The 24,171-nt window shown below is 40.9% G+C and overlaps 1 protein-coding gene across 2 annotated transcripts in view; it reads right to left on the bottom strand.

Moving 5' to 3' along the window:
* Positions 1-968: 968 nt before the first annotated feature.
* UNC5C (unc-5 netrin receptor C) overlaps positions 969-24,171 on the bottom strand; it is a 526,682-nt gene continuing 503,479 nt past the window's right edge. For both annotated transcript variants that reach the window (XM_061582981.1, XM_061582982.1), the window contains 4 exons: positions 17,559-17,708; positions 16,766-16,930; positions 3,831-4,009; positions 969-2,960 (listed from right to left, as the gene is read on the bottom strand). In XM_061582981.1, the coding sequence (XP_061438965.1) occupies positions 2,795-2,960; positions 3,831-4,009; positions 16,766-16,930; positions 17,559-17,708 (660 nt within the window). In that variant the 3' untranslated portion in view covers positions 969-2,794. The remainder of the gene's footprint in view (positions 2,961-3,830; positions 4,010-16,765; positions 16,931-17,558; positions 17,709-24,171) is intronic.

Here is a 24,171-nt window from a genome sequence, read left to right as displayed (position 1 = left end):
CTCACAAAGTTCAGCTAGAGCATTCCAGACCAAACCCTGACCACATTTTGAAAAGTGCCTTAAGAAACCCAGTCAAAACCTGTCCTTTACTTTCACTGTAAAGGCTGAACGCCAACCACTTTCTTCACAGAGAAGGTTTTATGAATGCTGCTCTGTGTTTAAGAAAAACACAGTCACTGGGTGGAAAATAAAAGCCTGTGGAAATGTCAAAATGGGGAAAATGTCAAAACAAAATTCACTTTCTATATTAACCAATGGAATTTTCATAGTTACCTTTAAACTTGAGACCCTTGAGAGAAATAAAATCCTGCTGAGGAGTGCAAAGTGATATATAATCAGCTTGCTGGACTGAGTCCTTGAGCAAGTGATGATGGTAACAGATGGTAACATGGGAATGTTAGAAAGAAAGCGAAAGAGATGCCCTGGTTTTTCACAGAAGATCTTCTCCTTAATAAGTACCGCAAAAATAAAGTTGCACAAGGCCACAAATGAACCACCAACCAATTTCATTTGTCAACATGCCATCAACATTAGATGCTCTAACACTTCAGAGCAGCCGGGAGGGGGCATGGAATGAAAACATATCCTTGCACAGAACAACGATGCAAACGAACACATATGACAAACAATTTTGAGAACAAGTATGGTGTGGGAAAAGGAACTAAAACTGAAAGGAAAGAGAAGATTCTGCCCTTGCTATTCTAAATTGACAGCACAACAGTGCTCCTTCATTGACCCTGGGGTGTGTGTTTAAAATGGGATGCAGGGAGATTAGAAGCTTTGTAAAAGGCCACTGCGTGTATCAGAGAGCTAAACTTTGCTCCACCAAAAGCCAGGGCACCAGCAGTGTCTATTCATTGTCCTTGATCCTTGAGGCTAGATGATGGAAAACGCTTAACATTCTTATTTTGTAAAAAAAGGCTTTTCTTGAGGATCACACATTTATTTTCACATACTAATTGGTGGATTTTAGATGCTCAAAGAAACTGTGCATGTGATTCTGGAAAAGAAATATTTACATGCTTTTGGGATGATCACTTCCCTGGCCTGAGGCAAAACGTTGTTCCAAGTCAGCAATATTCCACCCATGCCCTGTGGAGCCCCACGTCTGCAGGATATTTGTTCTATACAAGAAATCAACATCAACCTCACTGATGTGCCTTCCAGATACACATTCTGATTAAAGGTCCCTGCTGTGGACTGGAACTCACAGTATCCATTGTGCATGCTGAGACTTAATCCCTACTCTGGTTTCAAATGTCCAAGTCATCATACAAGCAAGTTACTTGCCCTTAACTTCAGCAATGCATTGCCATTTGTCTCTACGTTTAGAAATAAACGAGTCTATGCAATCCAAACCATCACTCTTTAGTTGTGAAGCAAGTAATAACTTGCATGAAACACTTTTTTTAAAAAAAAAAGTACAAGCATCTTTGGATTGAGACCAGTATCTGGAAAAAGCCAATACAAACAAAATAGTGATATGCTTAGAATCCCTCTGTTAGACTGCATATCCACCCACTTCAAAGGTTTATGGCAAACAGAAAGAGAAGACAGCATCAACACCACTAGAGAATGGCTTTAAATGCATAAGGGTAGATTAACTTGCAGTGTTTCTTTCATGTAATGTGAAATATCTTGTTTGTGTAACAAGATGGCCAACATAGTCTGGGCTCTGTTATCAATATGAAGGCAACTTTATCATGAGAAAGGCTTGTAGTTTGATAGCAACCCATTCAGTAGCTCACGGGCATTAAGGGGAACCCCAGGGCTAGAACAGAAGAGGATACAGTCTCCCACTAGAAAGGATTAGAAAGCCCTTGGCAGCCACAAACGGCTTCCAGGGTGGTGGCTGTCACTGCGCAAATATTTAATGTTATGGATAAATTTGGAAAGCAAAAATAATAGTTATAATAATAAGAAAGATAATATTCCTTGCACTAGATACTATTCAGTAAATAATCATACAAGCAAATTTTTTTTGGTAATTTTTTTCTCTCCAAACAGCGCCAAATTGCATATCACACACGCACACATTTTGATGATGGAGACAGGGTATATTGTGAGTTGGGGGACAGAATCCCTGCATTTTAAGTCACTGAAGGACACAGGCATCCTGGGTAAGGTAAGGAGAGGTACGTGCATTCCTGCTCAGCTTCTACATTATCTCCTTGCCAGATGCATGAGTTTAAAATTCTGACTTAACAACTCAATCTAGAAAACAGTCTGGTGTCGGGAGGATTATTTTAAGACATTTGATGGACAGATTTGCAACCATGAAATGCATTTGAAATGAGTGTTGGGAACTGATTTATCTGAAAATAGCCACAACCCTGCTTTGTCCATGGCTTGGTCTAGAATGGCTTTCAACAAAAGAAAAGTATATATATATATATAAAAAGAGAGCCATGGACAGTCCTTTCCATCCCGCTGCCCAGGATTTGATGTAAACAACGTTCATAGAAACTGGGATTGTTAAGAAAGTTTATCCATATATCTGGATAGCAATAAAAAGCGTTTCCTAGGAAACTGTAAAATCCTGTACCAAGCAGTGTACAGCCAAGCTGAGAGGAATGTTAGATTGAATTATATTATCAAGGTAACAACTTTGTGTGATTTCCTTTCAATTCTGTGATAATGTACAAGGAGAATGCGTGTGAAAAGTCAGGATTTTGTGTCTTTTTCCCCCCTCTGGAATGCCTCGTGTTAGGAAATGCATTGGTCTGGGGTGCTCGGTTTGAGTTAGTCACAGCTGACATGGTTAACATTCCTTCCTTCTCATTCTAAGGGCGCCTCAGTACTTTCCTTCTGCTGCCAATGAAACGAATGTCTCGTGTCTTCCCATCTCTTCAAGGACTGTGGCCAGCATGCTCAGGTTCCCGTCAGGGAAATTTTGGGCTTCCCAAAGGTCTAAGATCACACCAGTGGGGCTCGACTTCGTAGCAAAATAATTGAGGTACCTGTAATGGGACAATTCTATAGTTAAGAATTATGCTATTCACCTAATGCCACACATTGCACAATTAAACTAGATGGTCAAAAACAGGGTAGGAAATGTGTGGCCCTCCAGATGTTGCAGGACTACAGCTCCCATCACTTCTGATCATCAGTCATCCTGTCTGGAGCTGATGGAGTCCAATAATATCTGGAAGGCTACAGGTTCCCCATCCCTGGTCTACAGTGTCAACACCAGCATCAGCTGCTTGTGCAGCAACAGCAGTGGTGGTGGGGAACTGAATGTAGTATTCAGCCACAGTTACCACTTGCTGGCACGTGTCACGGAGAGGCATAAAAGCAGGTGTCAGCAGGGACTGTGTAGGAATGCAGCAGTTGAGTAGACCACAGCCCCCAGCACAGACACTGCCTCCCAGCAATGCCTGATGTCCTTATCTCTTTCAGCTGCAGTGACTTAGTACCGCATTCTGCCCCACTTGCATGATTCACAATTCTACTGCTCCTAGTCATTGCTCTACTAGTAAGCATGCATTGAAACAGCAGGGGAAAAACCCCACTCTGTTTACGACTCTTTAGGCTCTCTGGTTGACAGCACAGGAGCCACCATCACCTTCTGTTGCCTGCATTAATTAGGGGACACAGGGCCTAATCCAAAGAAATAAAGGTGTGCTTGCAAGCATCCCCCTGGTTCCAGTGAAACCTATTCTCATACTTGATTTATTTGAAATGACTGGATCTGTGCAAGATAAAATTTCAATGTGGATTGTATATCAGAAGTTCCAAACTGATTGTGCTACACCCTGCAAGCACACACACATCAATGTATCTGCCAACTGCCACATTGTGTAGCTTGTGTGGCCAACATGCTTACCCACCTGTCCAATTTTAGTTTGTGAGCCAGCATCCTCCAGTCATGACCTCTTGTCTGAGGAGCATCTAGGCTGCTGCAAAGCTTCTGTCGGATTGGGAGGGGGATACTGAATGCACAGGGTCCTACTATGGTGGTGATGGTACTTGCTGGATCCATGAGTGGATATTCAATGCCAGTAGGTTCCTGCATTTCAGAGAAGAGTGGAGGAAAAGGTAGTATTATTAGCAGAAGACTGCACCTCCCATCATCCCTGACTGCATGTTGCTGCATATTCATTTTGTAAAATGCCCTTTTCAAATATGCTAAGGTCCAATGGCCTAAATATTTTAAGGTCCAGGTGTTGCCCGTCCTCAGTTAAAATCAGCAAGAGCTCTGCAGGTGATTGCCACCCAAATAAATCCTAAAAGAGAGAGAAAAACCTTTCGGAGGAGCCTGTTTTAAAGAAAACTTTCTGCAGGAAGAAATGTCATGACAAGCAGGTGTTTCAAAGCTATTGGGTAAACCATACTGACAAACTGAAAAGAAAAGAATAATGGATCCGCATCACTGGGCAGCCTGATAAAATTGAAGATGCCCTCATATGCAGCCTCATTTGTAGCATTCCAAATCAATTCATGAAGCATAATTACCCCATGTGCAGATAGTGAAATTGAGGTCAAAACATGTCCAAGATAACCAAACAACTCAGTAGCAGAACTAATACTCTGACCTCTCTCTTGTTTCCCCCCTGAGATCAGCACCCTTTCCCCTCTCTATTCACTGCTGAATGAAATTAGATAAAATAGTGCCTATCTCCTTGGAAGAAAAGGTTGACTGAGAAGTATGACTGGAAGAGACAGACATATATTGTTAAAACCTGTATTAAAGCCACACACACACACAAAAACCCCTTCTATAAATGTGTGACATTTAAAGTAGATGAGAACAATAAAAATGTATCATTTCAGGATCTCTCATCTGCAGCGGAAGAAAGGAAATTAATTTGGCCATCACATTAGCCGACTGGAAAAGCAAAGCAAGCCTTGTGTCTGAACTACTAAAACAATAAAAAAGATCCACTTTAAATGTCAATTTCCTTATATTTCAACTACGTGCCTTGATATCCATGATATAGCTAGCACACCATGATGCATTGCCACAAATAAACCCATTTTAAATCTTGCCAGGTTTCAGGGCATAAAAAGATCTCACCATAACAACAAAATTTAGGATGCAAAGTTTATTTATTTATTATTATTATTATTTATTAAATTTATATACCGCCCGACTAGCAATAGCTCTCTGGGCGGTGAACATAGGAATACTATAACATAGGAAATACAATAAATGACACAATATAATACACAATAATACAGTATTGTAAGGATGGCATAGTTTCAAAAGGTCCATCTTAAATACTGTTTCACATGTTAGATTCTGCACAGTGGGGTGGCAGTTAAAGCCTCTGAAGCCAAGCTCAGGTAAGAACTTCAGGGACTCATAAAAGTCTGATTCAAATGAGAGGTGAGCTTTAAAGGTCCCAAATTCTTCTCCTACTCAGATTGAAACCCAAGAATTAATGCCTTCTCTGGCTGACAAGTGCTTTGCACAAACAAAACTGGGCCCATGCAATTTAATGGAATTAGGTTGCTCTATTTTATTATATACAACTGATTTTAAGAGGTGGGAAGGTTGGGGAAATTTCCAATGACCTCAGGATGACATACAAGAGGGAGTGGCTTTTCACTACCACCCAAATTTTGTTCCTGCAGCATCTTTTCCCCACCCATTCGAACTATTCATTCTATTAATTCCTATCGTGGGAGGGGGCACTATGGGTAAAATATGAAAGTGTTGCTCAAAGACTACCTGTTATAGATTTTTCATGGATGGTGGCTTTTGGCTCCATTTGACCTGCGTTTTTCACTGCCCCCATATGAACGAATGGAGCTATATGCTTATTTATTTATTTATTTTAGAAAATTCCTTAGTCGCTTTATAGTCAAAAGAATCTCAAAAAGTAAAAAAATCAAGTACATAATTTCAAAATATTGTACAAAGTAAAGCTTAAGTACCTGCAAAACAATAACTAAGCAACATACAAAAACACAAATCAATACCAAAAAAGAAGAAAGAAAATCAATTCACAACATATAAAAATCAAATACAGTATCAAGGAATCTCAAGAGCAATATGCAAACTAGAGATGAAATACAATACAAAGATATAAAAACAATATACCAAACCGAACTCAAAAACAAAATAAATAAATCTCAAAGCAGTGTACAAAATAACTATCAAGTACAGTACAGAATATAAATAATAAATAATAGAATGAAACCTTTTAAAATAACATTACTCTGTCAAATCCGTACACTTCTAAAAACCCAACCAGCATTCCTATGGGGCTGAGAAAATTACTCACTAAATGTGGTAAATTTGCTTGATTTCTTCTGCTTTATTTTGGAAAAAGGGAATTTTTAGAGAGCTCTATTATATACCCATTTCTAGATTCCCATGGAAATGTGTAGCAGAATATATTAGACATTTCTTCCTTATAATCAACTGTACTGCAGGTATCAGTACAGTAGACATTGGTGTTCTTGGGGGAGGACACCCAGACATACACAATATTATTTTACACAGATGAGGATAAGCACACAGGAATTACTGGAAAATTTACCACATAAACAAACATTTATAAGGCTTATGGCTCTTGCATCAAAGAGATCATAGGGAGCAATCCAAACCCAAGATCCACGGGAATGAGTGGAGTTTGGAATAGGCGGATTTCTGGGCTCAGCTGGGGCTATGCTAGCTGAACAACCTCATCCCAGCTCAGCCAGAGATATGCCAATGTAAGTCCTTCATCTTGGCTCAGCTGATGCTCAGCTGAAGCCAGATGAACCAAGACTAGGGTAAGTCCTGAAAGGGGGTGTTCCGGGGGCAGGACAGGGAGAGACTTACCCTGTTCCAAACTCCATTCAGTTTGGTCACATGACACAGCAGAAATCACACTGGCAAAAAGGGTTGTGTAAGTCAAGCTCTACATTAAAGGTTTGTTTTCCCTCTGCTAGGCTCGGGCCAGCTCAGCTAGCAGCAGTCATGCTCCTGAACAGAGTTCGGAATAGCGACAAATTACACAGGCATAATTTTCCCTGGCATAAATTACACTGGCTTCCTATCATTTTGATTGCTCTGCCCATGCGCAAAATTCATTAGTTCTGGTAAATGAGTACTCACCACCTTGTTCTACAACCTAGTGGTGACTGTTGGTCTGCTATGTATCTAGCAACATTAAATGTTCCTAGATACAGGAGAACATACTCGGTTGCTAGGTTAAATGTTTTCCCATCAGCAGTTAAGGAAGGCTGGTTTATTGGGGGCTCTTGGCATCTGAAAGTTTGTCCTTGTGAAATTGGCTCAGTCAAAACATTAATCCACGTTCTGTATTGCAATTTTTACAGGCATATAAGATCCCATTTTATCTCCCCAGTACTTTCTCTACACTTGGGGAACTCAGATGAATTTTATGCCTCAGTTTTAATGGCCAACTATAAGATCACAAAAAACATAGCAAAGTTCCTGGCTATAGCCATCAAAACTAGGTCATAATTATTAAGGGTTGGGGTAAAACGTTCTGCATTGTTAACCTTACATTGTTTTTAAAGTTTATGGTCTGTAGACCAAATAAGCTCAACTTGGAGGCTCTTTAAAGAAAAAAGAAAAATGGGATGGAAGAAAAATAGAAAGAGTCACATCAGAAACTAAGTAAGAAGATTGGGCTTGAACCCAGATTTTCAAAGTTCCTGTATGGTTTGCTTATCTGCATAAGACTTTCTCTTATACAGAATGAATGGGCATGGTGATGGCTGATTATTATTTTTCTCTAACTGCTCAGGGCCTTGGCCCACGTCCTTCTCCATGTAACCTCCCCTCTCCTCCCTAGTCTTATTTACTATCTTCCTACATTCCAAATCCTACTTTACATCTGTTAAACTGGGCTGGGCCAGTCCACAGACGCAGGTGCGTTGGACATTCAACTCCTAGGCATTCTTACCATTGCTACTAACTCCTGCAAAAGCAGATGAATGCAAGAAGGCAGAGAGATGCACAACCTCCATTTGGCCAATTGTAAGTACTAATATGGCTCAAGGCTTACCTGGACTGAACCTCAAGTCCTTTTCTATGTCAGGGTTCTCAGAAGTATAATTAGCCAGTTGCCAAAATTCTATCCCCATCTCCCAACTTTCCATCACCCTTCAGTGTGTCCAAGAAACAGGACTCAAAATGGGGTTATGAAGATAAGAGAAGGCTTAGCTCTTTAATGACTAGAGTCACTAGTAATGTCAGGGGACTGGTTTAGCTCCAAGTGCAAATGGAATGGCTCCCACTAATTCCACTATAAAACACCGCACTTGGATGGGAAACATTGCACTCCATCTCTGACACTGATAAGATTTGTAGACCCTATATGGGTCACTTATGGGTCTCTGTATCTGAAGACCGCAGATACAGCTGCCACTACAATATACAACCATCATTACAGCAACCTTAGAAAGATTGCAAATTCCATGGAACACTGTGCTTTCCTCTCAAAGCAATGCACAGCAGAAAACCAGGGCAATGGTTCATCCCTCACTCTTACTCATGTCATCACTTCTGGACAGGTAAGTAAAGCGCATGGAAGTGGGTGTTTAGAGAATTGGGTGAGGGGGAGGCCAGCAGGAATTATGTTTTGAGGGCAGAGAGGGAAACTTGGAATTCTTCTCCTGTTCAGATTTTAATCAAAGCTGGAGCAGAATTCAGAGACTTGTGATGCTTGCTTTTTGTTTGAGGTGGGCTTTTTTGAATCCCTGACATCCGTTTCTAAGTCTGGCTCAGGAGAGCTTAGCTGGCATCTCCAATTCCAAGGAAACACTTGAGAAGCCTAAATTGTTTGTGAGATGAGGCAAAGCTGGAGGATGTTTATGTGTATGATTAACATCACTAGTGGAAAACTCAACAACACCTGGAATTCTCAAGCAGTCTCCCAACCAAGTACAAACTAGGCCTGATGTTGCTTAGCTTCTGAGATCAGACAAGATCAGGTGTGTTCAGGGTGGTATGGTCATAGGCAAAACTCTACAAAAATAAAAGGGACATTCTGGGTGAGAAATCACCATTATATACACTACAGCTGTGTCAACCCTGCTTCATATTTCTCTCTGACAGACAAAATCAGAGCACTGGGGTGGGAAATCATGTTCTTTCCACATTTTGCTGTTACTGGGTCCCATTATGTTACTGTTACTGGATCCCATTATGTATAAGCAGATGACACTTGTTATATTCTAGACTAGAGTTTCACTACTAAAGATAATACCCACCCTTTTGCTTCTTGCTAGGTTGCATTAGAGATTACTTCAGTACAGTATTTATTGTAATAATTGTTTATGATACTTGTTTTACCATCTGTCTTTAATGTTATGGAGCCCCCAGCTAAATATACACCCAATAACCAAGCAGATGTTACATGCAATGTTCACAATGAAGAATTAAATAAGTTTCAGCTGCTATCTCCTGGCCTTTCAAAAGTGTTCCAGAAAAACAAAACCCAATTTCTGGGATTTAAAGACTTCAAACTAAGGCTGTTCTAAGATGATGAACACTGGGCAGCCTTTAAATGATGCTTACTCTACTGCAAGGGTGGGGAACCTATGGCTCTCCAGATGTTGCGGACATATATATGTATGTATGTATTTAATATCCTGCCCTTCCTCCCAGTAGGAGCCCATATCCCTGACCATTGGCCATGCTAGCTGGTGCTGATAGGAGGTGGAATCCAAAAATATCTGGAGGGCCATAGGTTCCCTACCTTTGCTATACTGTAAGCTTGCTTGTGGATGGTTGGGCTTGAGCTGTGACATTTTCACAGTGGAAGAGGAGTCTCAAAAACTGTCAAAACAATTTTTATAATGACTGTATTTGTGTGAAAACTAGTTATTGCTTTCTGAAATTTGAAATTTGTTTATTTGCTTAGCTAGTTAGTTATAAAAGTAGTTATCACAAAACCTCAGGGCAGTGTACAGAAACAAAAAAAACATTTAAAAGTGATACAAAACTACCATTAAAATGACTGGCTGACTCAAAAAACGTTTTAAACAGCTGCATAGGCTTGTTGGCACGAAAAGTCTTCAGGAAATGCCTGCAAGTGAAAAATGAGAATGCTTGCCGAATCTCTGCTGGAAGGGTGTTCCATAGCATGGGACTGGCAACACTAAATGCCTGACTTCTGGTTGAGGCCAGTTGGGCCTCTGTTACACAGAGGAAAACTAATAGCACTCCTCTGGATGATCTCAGTGATTGGGCTGGAACATAAGGACCTTAAGGTATCCTTGACCGAAGTTGTTCAGGGCTTTGTATATCAACACAAGAGCCCTGAGCCTGGCCCAGTAGGATATGGGCAGCCTGTGGAGATGTTTTAGCAGAGGTGTCACATGCTGTCAGCTGTCTACCCCTACCAGCAGTCTAACTATTGCATTCTGTACCAATTTTACCACCAATGTTGTTAACATTGCTTGCATTAACTAATATCTTTGTCATGGCCCCGTCAGAGGACTCATCAGACGAGGATGACTCGGGAATAACAGCAGCAGACCCAGAAGCAGCAGACCCAGAAGGAGAAATGGAGGAAACTCCTGAGAACCCAGCTCCTTCTCCCCCTCAGCTGCAGAGCACCCCAGACACAGCTGAAGCCCTTCAGCCAGACGCAGACAGTGAACAGGATACTCCCCCATCACCTGCAGAACGTAGACAACAGAAGGTCAGGCAGAAGAGGGGCAGGCCTGTCCACTTAAGGCCAAAATGCTCATGGCTCACAGCTGCTGACAAACCTGCTCCTTGAACGTCAAACCTTGGCTTCAGCTTGTTGCTGACTACAATGTCAGGCGTGACCACTGTGTGTCTTCCTATCCCCTGAACCTTGACTTGGACTGATCTCTCGGCAAACTAGACCCGGACCGTCACTGACGTCTCTTCTGGATTTCTGGCTTGGCATGTAAACTTTGAACGGCCTCTGCCCTTATCTTGCTTCCTCCTTGCTAGCCTGGCAGATTGATAGCCAAGCTGCCAGCTGAGGACTTACGGCCTGGCAATTACCAAGGAATCTCCAGCCCTGCCTGCACCCCCACCAACACTGCTGTCTCAGTGAAGAGCTGACAATCTTGATTCTGAAAAACAGCAATCATAGCTAAGAAAACATAATCCTAAAAACGGAACACTCATTTTAAAATTGTTGGTTTTTTACTAAAAAAAAAGTATGACTCATTGTTTACTGCCTTTTAAGGGTGAATATCTGTTCTCTACCTTTGTATCTTGTTCTGTGGGCATATATGGGTACAGTATGGCCAATCTACACATCTACAAAATGCACAGGGTGCACTCTGAAACATGTCCCTGGGACTAAATCACTCCAAGATGGAGATGGACTTATATGTTCCCCATTGAATATGCTCCCTGGAAACAGGAACTTGGTGTATCAAAGGCAGGTCAGCTTTAAGACTGAGATATCAGTCGATCATCTGTATGAGAGAAACTGCTTCCTTCTTAAATCATTGTCTCCTATCACATCTCACAATTATCCAACAACAGAAGACATATGGTGATAAAATTAATTAGGGGTGCCATGGTGATCCCAGCAAGTGTGATTTATCACATGGATATGGTTCTACTGTTTCAGACAATTATTCTGAATCTTCCTTATAACCACTTCTGTCTAATTTTGGGGGGTCAGACTTTTAAAAAAGATGCCACCTGGATGTGCAAAATCCCACCCAAGTTAAGTGGAGAGGGAGAAGGAGTTGAATGTGCATTGGAGTAAGCCCTGAAATGCATATCTAAGCGTGGATGTCTTTCACAACTATATGATTCTCAAAGGGATGTATGTCTGAATACTGCTGCACTAAACTTTCCACAGACCATATGTTTGACTCAGTTTGGAGAGGGAGGGGACTGTTGGTGAAAGAGGAAGCAAAATTGTTTTCCCCCATCAAGCAAGCAAGAGGCATTATAATGTTCAAAGACACGTTCCAGCCAGGGAAAAAACACTAAAGAAAGATGCAAAGTAGGGCCAGTAATAGGTGTGGCCTGGGGAGAGGGGGAGTGGCTGGGGAGAGTCCCACAGGCCAGACAGAGGCCAGGTTTCCCCAGGGCTGCCAAGAGGTGGGTACATGGGGTACTGATGTATTGGGCCCACAGGCAACAGGGGCTCCAGATTTTGAGCATTTTTAAAAAAGAGAGAAAAAGGAAGTCTTTAGCCCTCCTAGAAAGAAAGCTGTGAGACAAAATGTGCACGTAGCCTTCTAGGCGATTTCTGTGGGATGAGCCACGGCTAACATTTTTTCAGTGCTTTTAGCCAACAAGTCAGAGCTGTGATTGACAAGTGAGTTGTTGGGACCCTAGGTGACAGCAATCCATCCAGTTCTAAAGAGCTGCTATTTTCCTGTCCCCTTTAGTGGACTTTCTGTCCTGCATCTATCTCATTTTCTAGTCCTTTGAATCTCCATAGTTGCCCTTCTTTTTGTCCTAGCAACAAGAATGCTTCCTGTGGTGGGACTGTCAGAGACCAGGTACTCCCTAGAAGGTATGTTTCTGCAAATGTTACAACACAAAAAGTGTGTGTGGGGGGGATGTTCAAGAATCCCCCTGCCAGGGCAAATGCAAAATGTGAATACTTTGTGAAGAGGTTTAGGTATGCCTCCTGCTGTGCAGGAGCTAAAGATCAGGCAACCTTAAAGAATTCACTGTAACGTATGTACAATGGCATACATGTCTACTCAGAAATAAATATATTGGTTTTTAATGGAGCTTACTCTCAGGTAAGTGGGTACAGGATTGCAGCCTAGGCTTTGGTTTAGGGTTGGCATTGGGGCAAAGCAGGATTCTTGACCTTTAACAGATGTGAGGGAGGCAGAAATTCAACAGGTTTAGCCTTTTCTAGTATGGAAATGCAATTATGGCGCAAGATTCACCTGTTCATATTCAGTCTGTCAGATATTTTATTACATGTGTGGCCACTGATTTATTTTTGGGCCCTCCTGCAAAAGAGTTTTTGATGTGAAGCATATGCACATTTTATACAAATTAGCACACATGGGTTCTCCACCCATGAATTATATGGCACCTCAAGCTTGGGTAACTCCATCAATTCACGGCATGGTTCTCATATGGCCCTTGCATGGTGTCTTTTCCCTCATGCTTACTAATCTCCTCCCAGCCTACCTACTACCTCGAGCTCCTTGGAGGAAAGGTGGGATATATAAATGTAAGAAAATCAATCTATGATGTCAGCTGCTGGCACAAAAACCTCACCAGCATTTCTTCCCTCTCTACTGGGAGGCTCATCTTGCAGCAGAACCATGAAATAAACCATTATTTATCCTACTGTAACTCAAAGAAAGTCTTTATGCTGTTGCCCTCTTTGAAGAATCCTTTCTCCGCAAAAGGGGGATTTTCTCCTCTTCATTTGTTTCCCTGTCTGATCCACCTTTCTCTTTATCTGCTGGCACTTGTGCACACCCAACGGACAGCATTTATCAAGGGACAGCTGGCCCTTCCCCTCCCTCCCTCTCCCCCGATCCCCAAAATGCTGCTCCTTCTGTTGTTGTTGGAGTTGTGTAGTTATTGGACGTCACAGACCTGCTGGGCTTAGAAAGGGAAAACACCATCCAAAAGCAGCAGGGATGGAGCTGTTTTTTCTCAGAGATATGGCTTGCAGAAAGAAAACTGCTGGCTGGTTGCTATGGCACTGTGACATCAGGATCATTCCTTATTAATTTCAGAGGGGCCTTTGACTGAAGTTGTTTGTAAGTAAGCAACGGTGGTGAAACTCTGGGAGGGAATTGTGACCGTGTCACAGCAGGCTGTGGGAAAGGGAGTGGAGGCCAAGGCAAGCAGCCTGATGGATGAGATGGCCTGCCCTTAATTACGCAAGAAGAAATGCTTCACCTTGACTATGTTGGGATTTTATTTTATTTTTGCACTGCATAGCAAAGATGGCAGCCCTTAAAAACATGTTGGATATAAAATCACAAAGTGATGGCACTTACTCTGCTGTTGTCTCAGTGATGTCCCTATGCAGTCAATGGGTCAGTTCCACTGCTCCAAAATCAACTGAATCTGCCAAGACTACTCTCAAAACAGTTCTGGTCCTCCAGAGTATTGCTCATTAGTTAATTCAACGGTATGCAATACAAATCCATTGTGCCTGCCCACTGTACCAAGTTTCCCACTGATTTCAATAGGGCAGGGTTACACACAATGCTTTTTCTTCTATAGAATGTAATTTATTAGCCAGACCACTAAAGAGGTCCTTTCCCTGATTGCCACCAGCACTCAGATCAGAACCTCTGAAGATGATCTTAATAGTTGAGGAGGTTCATGTGGGAGTGGTCAGTTGCAAATTGAAGATTAGAGATCCAGCACAATGAATTGTGCTTGGAAACAAACAATTCACAAATAGGGATGCGGAGAAATTTGGTTCTATTTGCATTTAAAGGAGAATGTACCTCATTTGTACTTTCTGAAACACAGCCGCCATTCAAATACACATTTCTCCAAATTTTGCAAAGCAGTTCTCCACCCAACTAATATGTATAAAAATGCACACACTAAGGTAAAATGTGCATAAAAATGCATATATGAGTGAAAATATCACACACAAACACATTATATTAGGGAAAATATGTTTTACAAAAATGCATATATTAAAATATGTGTATTAGGGGAAATTCATCCTAAAATGCTGATGAATTTTTGTGAGGACTTTTTTTTTAAAACTGATGTAGAAATGTGGAGCTTAAGACTGGAAAAATGAGAAACCAAAATTGACAAGATACCTAGTTGCAAACTGACAAAGTGTTGCATCCAACTGGTCCCAATTATCATATATATTCTTGACTGACTGATGTTTAAGGGTAACCTCTTGTACCATACTTTGCAGAACTTAATCTGGAGGTTTACCAGAATATGGATAAGAGCAGCCACTCTCTGTCCAGGGGACACTGCAGTTGGTGAACCAGCTGTAACTGGCTACAGATGTTTCATATCACCAATCCAGAGCTTGGAAAAGTTACTTTTTTGAACTACAACTCCCATCAGCCAATCTAGTGGCCATGCTGGCTGGGGCTGATGGGAGTTGTAGTTCAAAAAAAGTAACTTTTCCAAGCTCTGCGGCACTTAGGCATCTAAAAACAGGGCCAGTTCTAATAGCACTATTAAGATGCAAATCTGATACTTTAGGGGAAAAGTACCTCCATCCCAAACAATTGAGCATAACCTCTTAGCTTAGATGAACCCTGACTAACATCTGTCTTGACTAAATGAAATAAGGTTTTACTTTCCCTTTTCTCCTATGGTCGTTGTATGCAAGCACTTTCCAAACAAAATTGTAACTTCACCTCCTGGTGCATCATTATCCTGACTGTCGCCTATGCTTCTCAGGGCCAAACTACACATTATGTTAGCTACATAGCTGTATCTTCAAGTGTAGAACTATTTCTTCAACACAGATTGCCAGGGATCCAATTTGGGCCCCTTGGGTGGGGGTCTTTAAACCTTTTGCTCTGTCTAGATTGTACCTGCAAGCTGGATTGTTAAAAATGCTTCAATGTGATTTTTTCCCCCTATGGAAATTGCAGAGGCAGGCCCCTCAATCCAGATTGGGTTCATAGCAAGGGGCAAAGGGTTAAATACCCCCTACTCCTAACACTGACAATTTCTGTAAACAAACAAAACAACCCTGCACTTAAAGGCACAGCTGCGTAGTTAGTATAATGCAGGGGAAAGGCAGCAGCTCAGTAACAGAGCAGAAGGTTTCAGGTTCAATTTCCAACATCACCAGGTAGAGCTGGGAATGTCTTTCATCTGAAACCCTGGAAAGCCACTTTCAGCCACTGTAGGCAATACTATACTAGATGGACCAACAGCCTGATTCAGTATAAAGCAGCTTCCCATGTCTACTTTGGCCCCAGAAACTTGCTACACATTCAGAAACCCTCATCAATTAGGAAGCCACTTCTTGCTTATACTGTACACTGCAATTTCCCCCATTATTTCTTCAGACATGGGTGTGATCACTAAGGCATATGAGAAGCAGCTTTCAGGTCTGCCCAGTATAAGGATCGAAGATGACCACTAGAAATGCTATAAACTTATTATATCCTCCATGCTTTATATTCAGGAAACGGGGCAACAGTTCTTCTACTCTCCAGGAGCTAAGGAAGTGAATGGCTGCTTTTGCCTTTCCACAGAGGTGATCAGGATTTGTTAGTCATTGTTACTAAGCATTTCTCTATCACTTTCAAGGATGTTATCTGCTGAGCTAGATGGACCACAATAGCCCCTTGAGATGTGTCTGAAGCTACACAAGGAACTTCATGGCAGAAGAAGGATTTGAAGTCTCCATAAGCTCATGTCCAACGGTCTTTCTCCCTTGCTTTACATGTGTAGGAGGGGAAAAGGTTAATGCTGGGGTGCAGAACCTCATGCCCAGTGGCCCAATGCAGCCCTCCATGTCTCTCTATCTGACTGTTGGATCTCTCCCCGAGGCTACACACCCTCTCCTCAGGCAACATCCCTCACTGGCTCCACTTTGCAGCATTGTTGCATGTTTTTGCCTGGCCTCTTGCTTCTCTGGATGAATACAGAGGTAGGTGTGCTATATATGCTACTAAACAATGGTGATATTTATATTTGTGGCTCCACCCACTTGTGCCTTTAGCCCTGCCCATCACTGGCATGTGGCCCTTGGAAGGCTGTCCAGAAGGGAATGCGGCCCTTGGGCTAAAACGTTTCCCGCCCCTTGGTTAATGGATACCATATACAGAAAATACTGAGCCTCGAGTCGAAGTATTACTGGTAGGGTAGATGACATAATTTTCTCCCTTACCTGACTGTGTGAACAAATCTAAGTTTCCTTACCTCTGATACCGAACAGTTGAGTTGGAATATCTGCCCTTCTCCTTCAACCTGCCGTATGCAGAGTTTGCACACTAGCTCCAGTGTGTTCAGGCTGAACCTTTCCAGGGTAAAGGTACAATGCAGATTTCTTTGACACCCACTCCATATATGGTAAAAAGGAATTTCCTGTTGGAGAAGTGATAGCAATAATGAAAATGGACAACTTATTTCAGGTAAGTCCCAGTGGTATTGAACTCTCAAGTGACTAGGTGAATATGACTAAGAAGTAAGATACTGTGTGATATCCAGCTAAGTCACACTCAGAGTAGATCCATTGATTTCAGTGGGTCTACCCCTTGTATGATTAACGTTGGCTATCACCTACTGTTTATTGGCAGTAGATTCAGGACAAATAAAATAAAATAATGCACACTTAACTTAAGAAATATTCTCACATGAGACATGCTGACTGCCACAAGCTTAGAGCATTTTGAGACTAATTGATTGGGACTTGTGTGGCATTGCTTGAATTGCTCCCTCTGTACCTCTTGGTATATGGGCCAAAGTAAAACGTTTTTAATTGCTCATATTATCAAAAGATGTTTTTCCACATTCTTGGAATGAAGAAAGATGAACCAAGTCAGCCCACAAATAGAAATAAGATACCAAACATCTTTTTTAAAAGGAGCTGGTTTTAAAGTAAAATCATCAGGAACTTCAGCATGTTTGTTCTCAGGGAGGCACTGCATGATGTGATGCTGAATATCTCAATATCTCACATTGATTGTTATTCCTAGTACTTGCCAATTCTTACCTGGTATTTAGCCAGCAGTTTGCTTTTCCAGAGGGAATGGGTGATATCATGAATGGACAAGCGGAGGTTATGAGTGCTACCTTTAAAATGCAAATCCTTTGGTTCTTCTAGCAGTTGTCCGCCCATTTGCCGTTCCAACTGTAGCACTTCCTGAGTGGTGGAAGAGAGACAAAATTCATTCAGTGTGGGATTTAAAGGCATTATTTTTACAAACAACAACAATAATTAATAGATTTCATGCTAGTTTTCTCCTGGGAGGCAAGAATTTGACAAATCCACACTAACTGGGTTGTAGATTTGGTGGTATGTTTGTACAATACTTGGTTCTTCAGAACAAAATCAGCGTAAAATTTATTAATCATCATAATCTCTGAGCAACTCTATTAGGCAGGTTAGGTTTAAAAGTCATCCAGTAAGCTTCATAGCTGAATGGGGATTTGAACACAGCTCTCACTGATCCAAGCCCAAATTCTAGCCACTAAATTACAGTGACGCTCAATAGAAAACTAGTAATTCACTCTTCTTGGCCATGAAATAAGCCACCTGCTGTTAAATAAATTCCAGGTAAACAGCTGTTAAAGCAACAGGAACGAATAACTATTAGTAGGTGCAGCTTTGCTGAAGTGGACTGTAGCCCATGAAAGCTTATGCCATAATATATCTGGTAGTCTTTAAGGTGTCACAAGACTCTTTCTTGTTGTTGCTGCAACAAACACAGCTACGTCTCTGGAAAATAGAACTAGATAGGCATTACAGGAATAACATTTGTTGTACACCCCTGTTCAAGAAAGGACACAACTAGAACATTGTAGGGAAGTGATCATAATCATATTTCCATTGAAACAAGCAATATTATATAATAGGCTAATTTGCCATTATTTAGCTATGTGAACCACTTGAAAGAGTCATGGCCAAAAGAAAAGTACATAGGTAACAGTCATATATTGATACCAGTGTAATTCACATGTAACACTAAGCACTGCTTGCTTAACAAACCATGAGTTAAACATGAGTTGTGCCATGTGTGACCAAACAAACCATACCTTGTTTATGGGTTTGTTTTTCTGATGATTTTGTCTTGTACCTGTGTATCTCAACAAGCATTCAGCATGGAGTAGCAAAAAAGCCATGCTTAACTTAAGGAAAGATGCTGGGTTACATGTAAGACCAAACCATAGTTAAAACAGACTAAGATTTGTAAGACAACAAAGGTTTGGATTGTAGTTTGTTGGCAGTAAACAAACAATAGAGAAGCCACTGGTCAGGGTTCAGATGATCAAAGCAACCATGGTTTAATAAACCATGGTTTAGTGTTACATGCATACCAGACAAATGTGTCATTCTGGATACTGTTCAGTCTGAGGGGTCTTCAAGAGCACCTTATTATTTGCCTTCAAAAGACTTCAGCTCATATTATTACAAAAATCCTGAGCCACTCATTTAGTCCATCATTTCCCCCTCTCATTACAAATCCATGCATTGGGGGGGGGCTTTTGAAATCCAGAACAAAATGTGGTTTTGCTTCAGCAGTGATATTTGTCTGTCATGTTCACTGACTATTTTGCATAAGAGAGAAGGCTGATGGCCCCAACTAACCTGACACCTGACAAGTCCTAATGCCAAAATAGTGTTTGCTTTTACTCTAAGAAAAAGAACATAATTAGAAACCTTTTAGAATTAAGTTTCTGCCAATCATTCAGTTCAAGCTTCTTTTGAGCACACCTTAATTACCTCATGAAGATGTCCAAAGAGCAAATCAATAGTAATTATTTGATTATTATCAATGTTCCATTACATCCAAATTACCTCCCAGGTTTGTTTGAAGGAAAATTTGTTAGATTTCCTTGCATCAGTGAACTGATTATACGCCCCATGCAGACTGTCGTGGTACATAGTACCATCAAAGATTTCACATATACAATACAGGCATATTTATGCTCACATTGCTCACATAATTTACTACTACTAATCATTAGTACGGTGCCTTAGACATTCAAAATCAATTCACATGAATTATCTCTATAATCTTAATAACTGCCACAATCCTAACTTCAGTATAGGTTGCTGTTATTATTTCTGTATTGCACATGGGAGGAAGGGGAAGTTGAGAAGTAGGATCTTATCCAATGTTACCTAGAAAATCCATGAAAGTTCAGGGATCCAACAAGATTTGAACTAAGGATTTACTAGCTTGTGGAATTTAGTTTGCATGAATTCCTAAACAAAATGACCAAATCATTATCATTTGGAGTAATGAGGAATGAAGAGTTGGAAAGGAGAAACCAGTGGAACATGGTTATCTCTGGATATTAACTGTATAGGTCAGGCAGAGAAGGTGATGTTGTTCTGTATGTCAAAGAAGGAATTGAGTCCAACAAGCTAGAAATACCAACCATAGAATCTTTGTGGGTAGAGATACTGGGCACCAAGAGTAATTCGGTACTGGGGATATACTATTGTGACCCTGATCAAAATGCTCAGGAAGATCTTGAAATAAAGAATGAAATCAAGGAAGCATCCAAAAGAAGAAATGTTGTGCTGGTGGGTGACTTCAACTACCATCACATAGATGAACTACATATGTGTTCCAGTTACAACAAAGAGATAAAATTTCTAAATACCCTAAATGACTGTGCCTTAGAACAGTTGGTCATGGAGCCAATCAGAGGGATGGAGACCCAGGACTTAATCTTAAGTGGTGCCCAGGACCAAATGGAACAGTGACCACAGTGCTATTAAATTAAATATACATCTGAATGGCCAACTGCAAAAAAATCCAACATGGTCACATTTGACTTCAAAAACTTCTCAAAAGAGGGAATTGATCAAAAGGAAGCTAAAAGGCAAAGTCAATATGGTCAAATAAAAATAAAAATCCTTCTAAAAAATTAAAATGGAAGTCTTGTCCAACTGAGAACAAAAAAGAACACAAATCTGGCAAAAGAAATGAAAGCAGAAAATATGGGATGCTAAAAAAGAGTCTGCGGAGTACATTGCTAAAAGCCTGAAGACCACCACCACCAAAAAACTTTCAATATATTAGTATCAGGAAACCAGCTAGGGAGAAGGTTGGACCTTAGATTACAAGGGAATCAAAGGTGTGCTAAAGGAACATAAGGTGACTGCAGAGAAAACAAATGAATTCTTTGCAGCTAACTTCACAGCAGAAGATATAGGGCAGATCCCTGTGCCTGAACTAGGAAGAGAGTCTGAGGAACTGAGGAACCAATATTGGTATTGAGAGACAAAATTCTAGAATCTTAAACATCAGAACATCATCAAACACCAAAAATTATAATACTAAATCAGAATGTAAAATAATTAAAAAATAAACACATATGGATAAAATAAGCAACCAGCTAGCTTCAATAAAACAGCAGTCAATAAAATTAGCCAAACTGTCTGTTTCAGTTAAAGGAATATAATATATTCCTGGTACGTTAAAGGCAGCACAAATATCTGGGGGATCAGAATGCCTGCCACCACTGACAACGTCCAATCTCCTGTTGTTACCTGCTTGATTTTTAATGGGTGTTGGCCCCTGGAAAAAAGGTCTCTACAGTGCAATACTTGGAAGCACTCTAGGACCAAATTATTTATTTATTTATTACATTTATACCCCACCTTTCTTTTCATGGTAGAAACCCAAGGTGGCTTACATATGGTTCCCAGGTGGTCTCCTATCCAGGCACTGACCAGACCTGACCCGGCTTGTAACAGTCTATCTGCCGTGTTCTGAAGCAGTTGAAATTTCCACTTTTCAAAGATAAGCCCATGTATACCACTACCTTATAACAATCTAACCAGGATGTTACTGGAACATGGACAGGTTTATCCACAATATCTCTTTTGAGGAAGAAGTGCAGCTGTTGGACCAACCTAAGGTATTAATATCTATATATTATTTATTCAATTTATGTCCCACCCTTCCTCCTGAAGGAGCCAAAGGTGGCACAGGCAGTGAAAGGCATTTCATGCTATGGATGCTATTTGAGTATCCAAAGTAATGTCTAAATCTAACAGCATCCTAAAGCTGTGAAAGTTTATCTCCCTAGAGCAGGGATATTCAATGTGATGCCCTCCAGATGTTGTTGGACTCCAGCTCCCATTAGCACCAGCCAGCGAGGGCAAGGGTGAGGGATGGTAGGAGGAGTCCAGCAACATCTGACATCCACCTTACCTAGCCCTGCCCTAGAAAGGCTGCCCTCCCCCATTTATTTAAAAAGGTATGTGGGGCACTCTGGAACTTAATTTTACTGTTGCTACTGATCTAATTTATTTGGTATATTTTGGTTTTGGTAATGATGCCACTGGGTCGAAGCCCAGAGACTGATGTGCACAGATGCTAAAGGAGAGTCTGGAGTTGTACGACGTACACAATAGGAATGCGAGAAGCATGAACCAGGGAAAGTTAGAAAATTGTCAAGCAAAAAATTGAATGTTATAAACATCACATTACTTGGCGTGAGTGAATTAAAATGGACGGGAATGGGACATTTTCAATCAGGCAACTACAAAATATTTTATGAAGGAAATGAGAATTTAAGAAGAAACAGGGTTGCTTTAATAGTGAGAATGAGGTAGCAAAAGCAGTTAGGAGCTATAATGCAAGGTCTGAGTGGCTGATATCAATGAGATTAAATGGGAAACCTATTAATATAACCACCATCCAAGTCTACACTCCAATGGCAAACACAGAAGAAGAGGAATTGGAGAGATTTTATGCAGAAGTACACGGAGAAACTGATCACACACCAAAACAAGATGTGCTGATAATCATGGCCTGCCTTCAAGCCGATTCCGACTTATGGCAACCCTACGAATAGGGTTTTCATGGTAAGCGGTATTCAGAGGTGGTTCACCATTGCCTTCCTCTGAGGCTGAGAGGCAGTGACTGGCCCAAGGTCACCCAGTGAGTTTCATGGCTGTGTGGGGATTCGAACCCTGGTCTCCCAGGTTGTAGTCCAACACCTTAACCACCATACCACACTGGCTCTCTGCTGATAATCATGGGGGACTGGAATGCAAAAGTAGGGAACAGAGGACTAGGAATTGTGGGAAAATGGGGCTTAGGAGATAGAAATGAAGCAGGAGAAAGATTTATTGAATTCTGTGAAGCCAATCATTTGTTTCTTGCAAATACATTTTTTGAGCAACTGAAAAGACGACTGTACATGTGGACATCACCAAATGGTCAATATAGGAATCAAATTGATTATATAATTGGTAGCAGAAGATGCAGAAGTTCCATACTTTCTGTGAAAACAAGACCAAGAGCAGACTGAGGTACAGATCATGAACTGGTCATATCAAAAATCAGAGTAAAACTAAAGAAGAACAACAAAGCAATCATAATGCCAAAATACAATTTAAATAAGATCCCAGATGCATATAAAGATCAAATAAGGAACAGAATTGAGGCTTTAAACTTAGTTGACAGAGAACCAGAAGACCTATGGAGTGAAGTCAGAGACATTATCAGGAAAGAATGCAAAATGATAATACCTCTAGTTAAAAAGAAAGACCACAATGGATGACTGATGAACCTCTTAAAATCATTAAAGAAAGAAGGAAAGGAAAAGCAAAAGGAGAGAGAAACACCATCAGAACCCTAAATGCAATAATACAGTGACTAGAACGTAGGGACAAAGAGAACTATTACAATAGTTATTGTGTGGAGGAGAGGACAACAAAAAGGTAGAACAAGAGCCCTATTCCAAAAGATTAGAGAAATGAAAGGGAAATTTAAACCAAGAGTAGGGATGTTGAATAATCAACAGGGGAACACACTAACTGACCGAGATAAAATAAAAGGAAGATGGAAGCAATACACTGAAGAACTCTATAAAAGAGATCCAAGGATGACAGATTCATTCATGGAGGAACTGTATAATGAAGAACCAGGAATTTTAGAATGTCAGGTGAAAGCTGCTCTTAAAATACTTGAAAGAGACAAATCACCAGGAACAGATGGCATACCAATAGAGTTGCTACAAGTTACTGAGATGGAATCTGTCCAGATTTTGACAAAAAATTGTCAATGGCCCACAGACTGAAAGCGTTCAATATACATCCCAATTCCAAAGAAAGAGGATCCCAGGGAATGCAGTGATGATCGAACTATTGCCTTAATAGCCCATGCAAGTAAAGTAATGCTCAAGAATCTACAACAAAGGCTCTTACCATATATGGAGCAAGGAATGCCAGATGTCCAAGCTGGATTTAGAAAAGGAAGAGGTACCAGAGATCATACTGCAAACATACATTGGATAATGGAATGGACCAAGGAATTTCAGAAGAAAATCACCCTGTGCTTTATAGATTACAGCAAAGCCTTTGATTGTGTAGATCATGAAAAACTATGGAATGCTTTAAAAGAAATGGGGGTGCCACAGCATCTGATTGTCCTGATGCACAACCTATATTCTGGACAAGATGCTACTGTAAGGACAGAATATGGAGAAACTGATTGGTTCCCCATCGGAAAGGGTGTGAGACAGGTGTGTATTGTATCACCCTATTTGTTTAATTTATATGCAGAACATATCATACGGAAAGCGGAATTGGACCAAGATGAAGGAGGTGTGAAAACTGGAGGGAGAAATATCAATAC

The sequence above is a fragment of the Rhineura floridana genome, chromosome 9, assembly GCF_030035675.1.
Source record: "Rhineura floridana isolate rRhiFlo1 chromosome 9, rRhiFlo1.hap2, whole genome shotgun sequence".
Classification (NCBI taxonomy): Eukaryota; Metazoa; Chordata; class Lepidosauria; order Squamata; family Rhineuridae; genus Rhineura; species Rhineura floridana.
The sequence above is the reverse complement of the archived record's forward strand: the minus strand, read 5'-3'. Positions and strand labels throughout refer to the sequence as shown.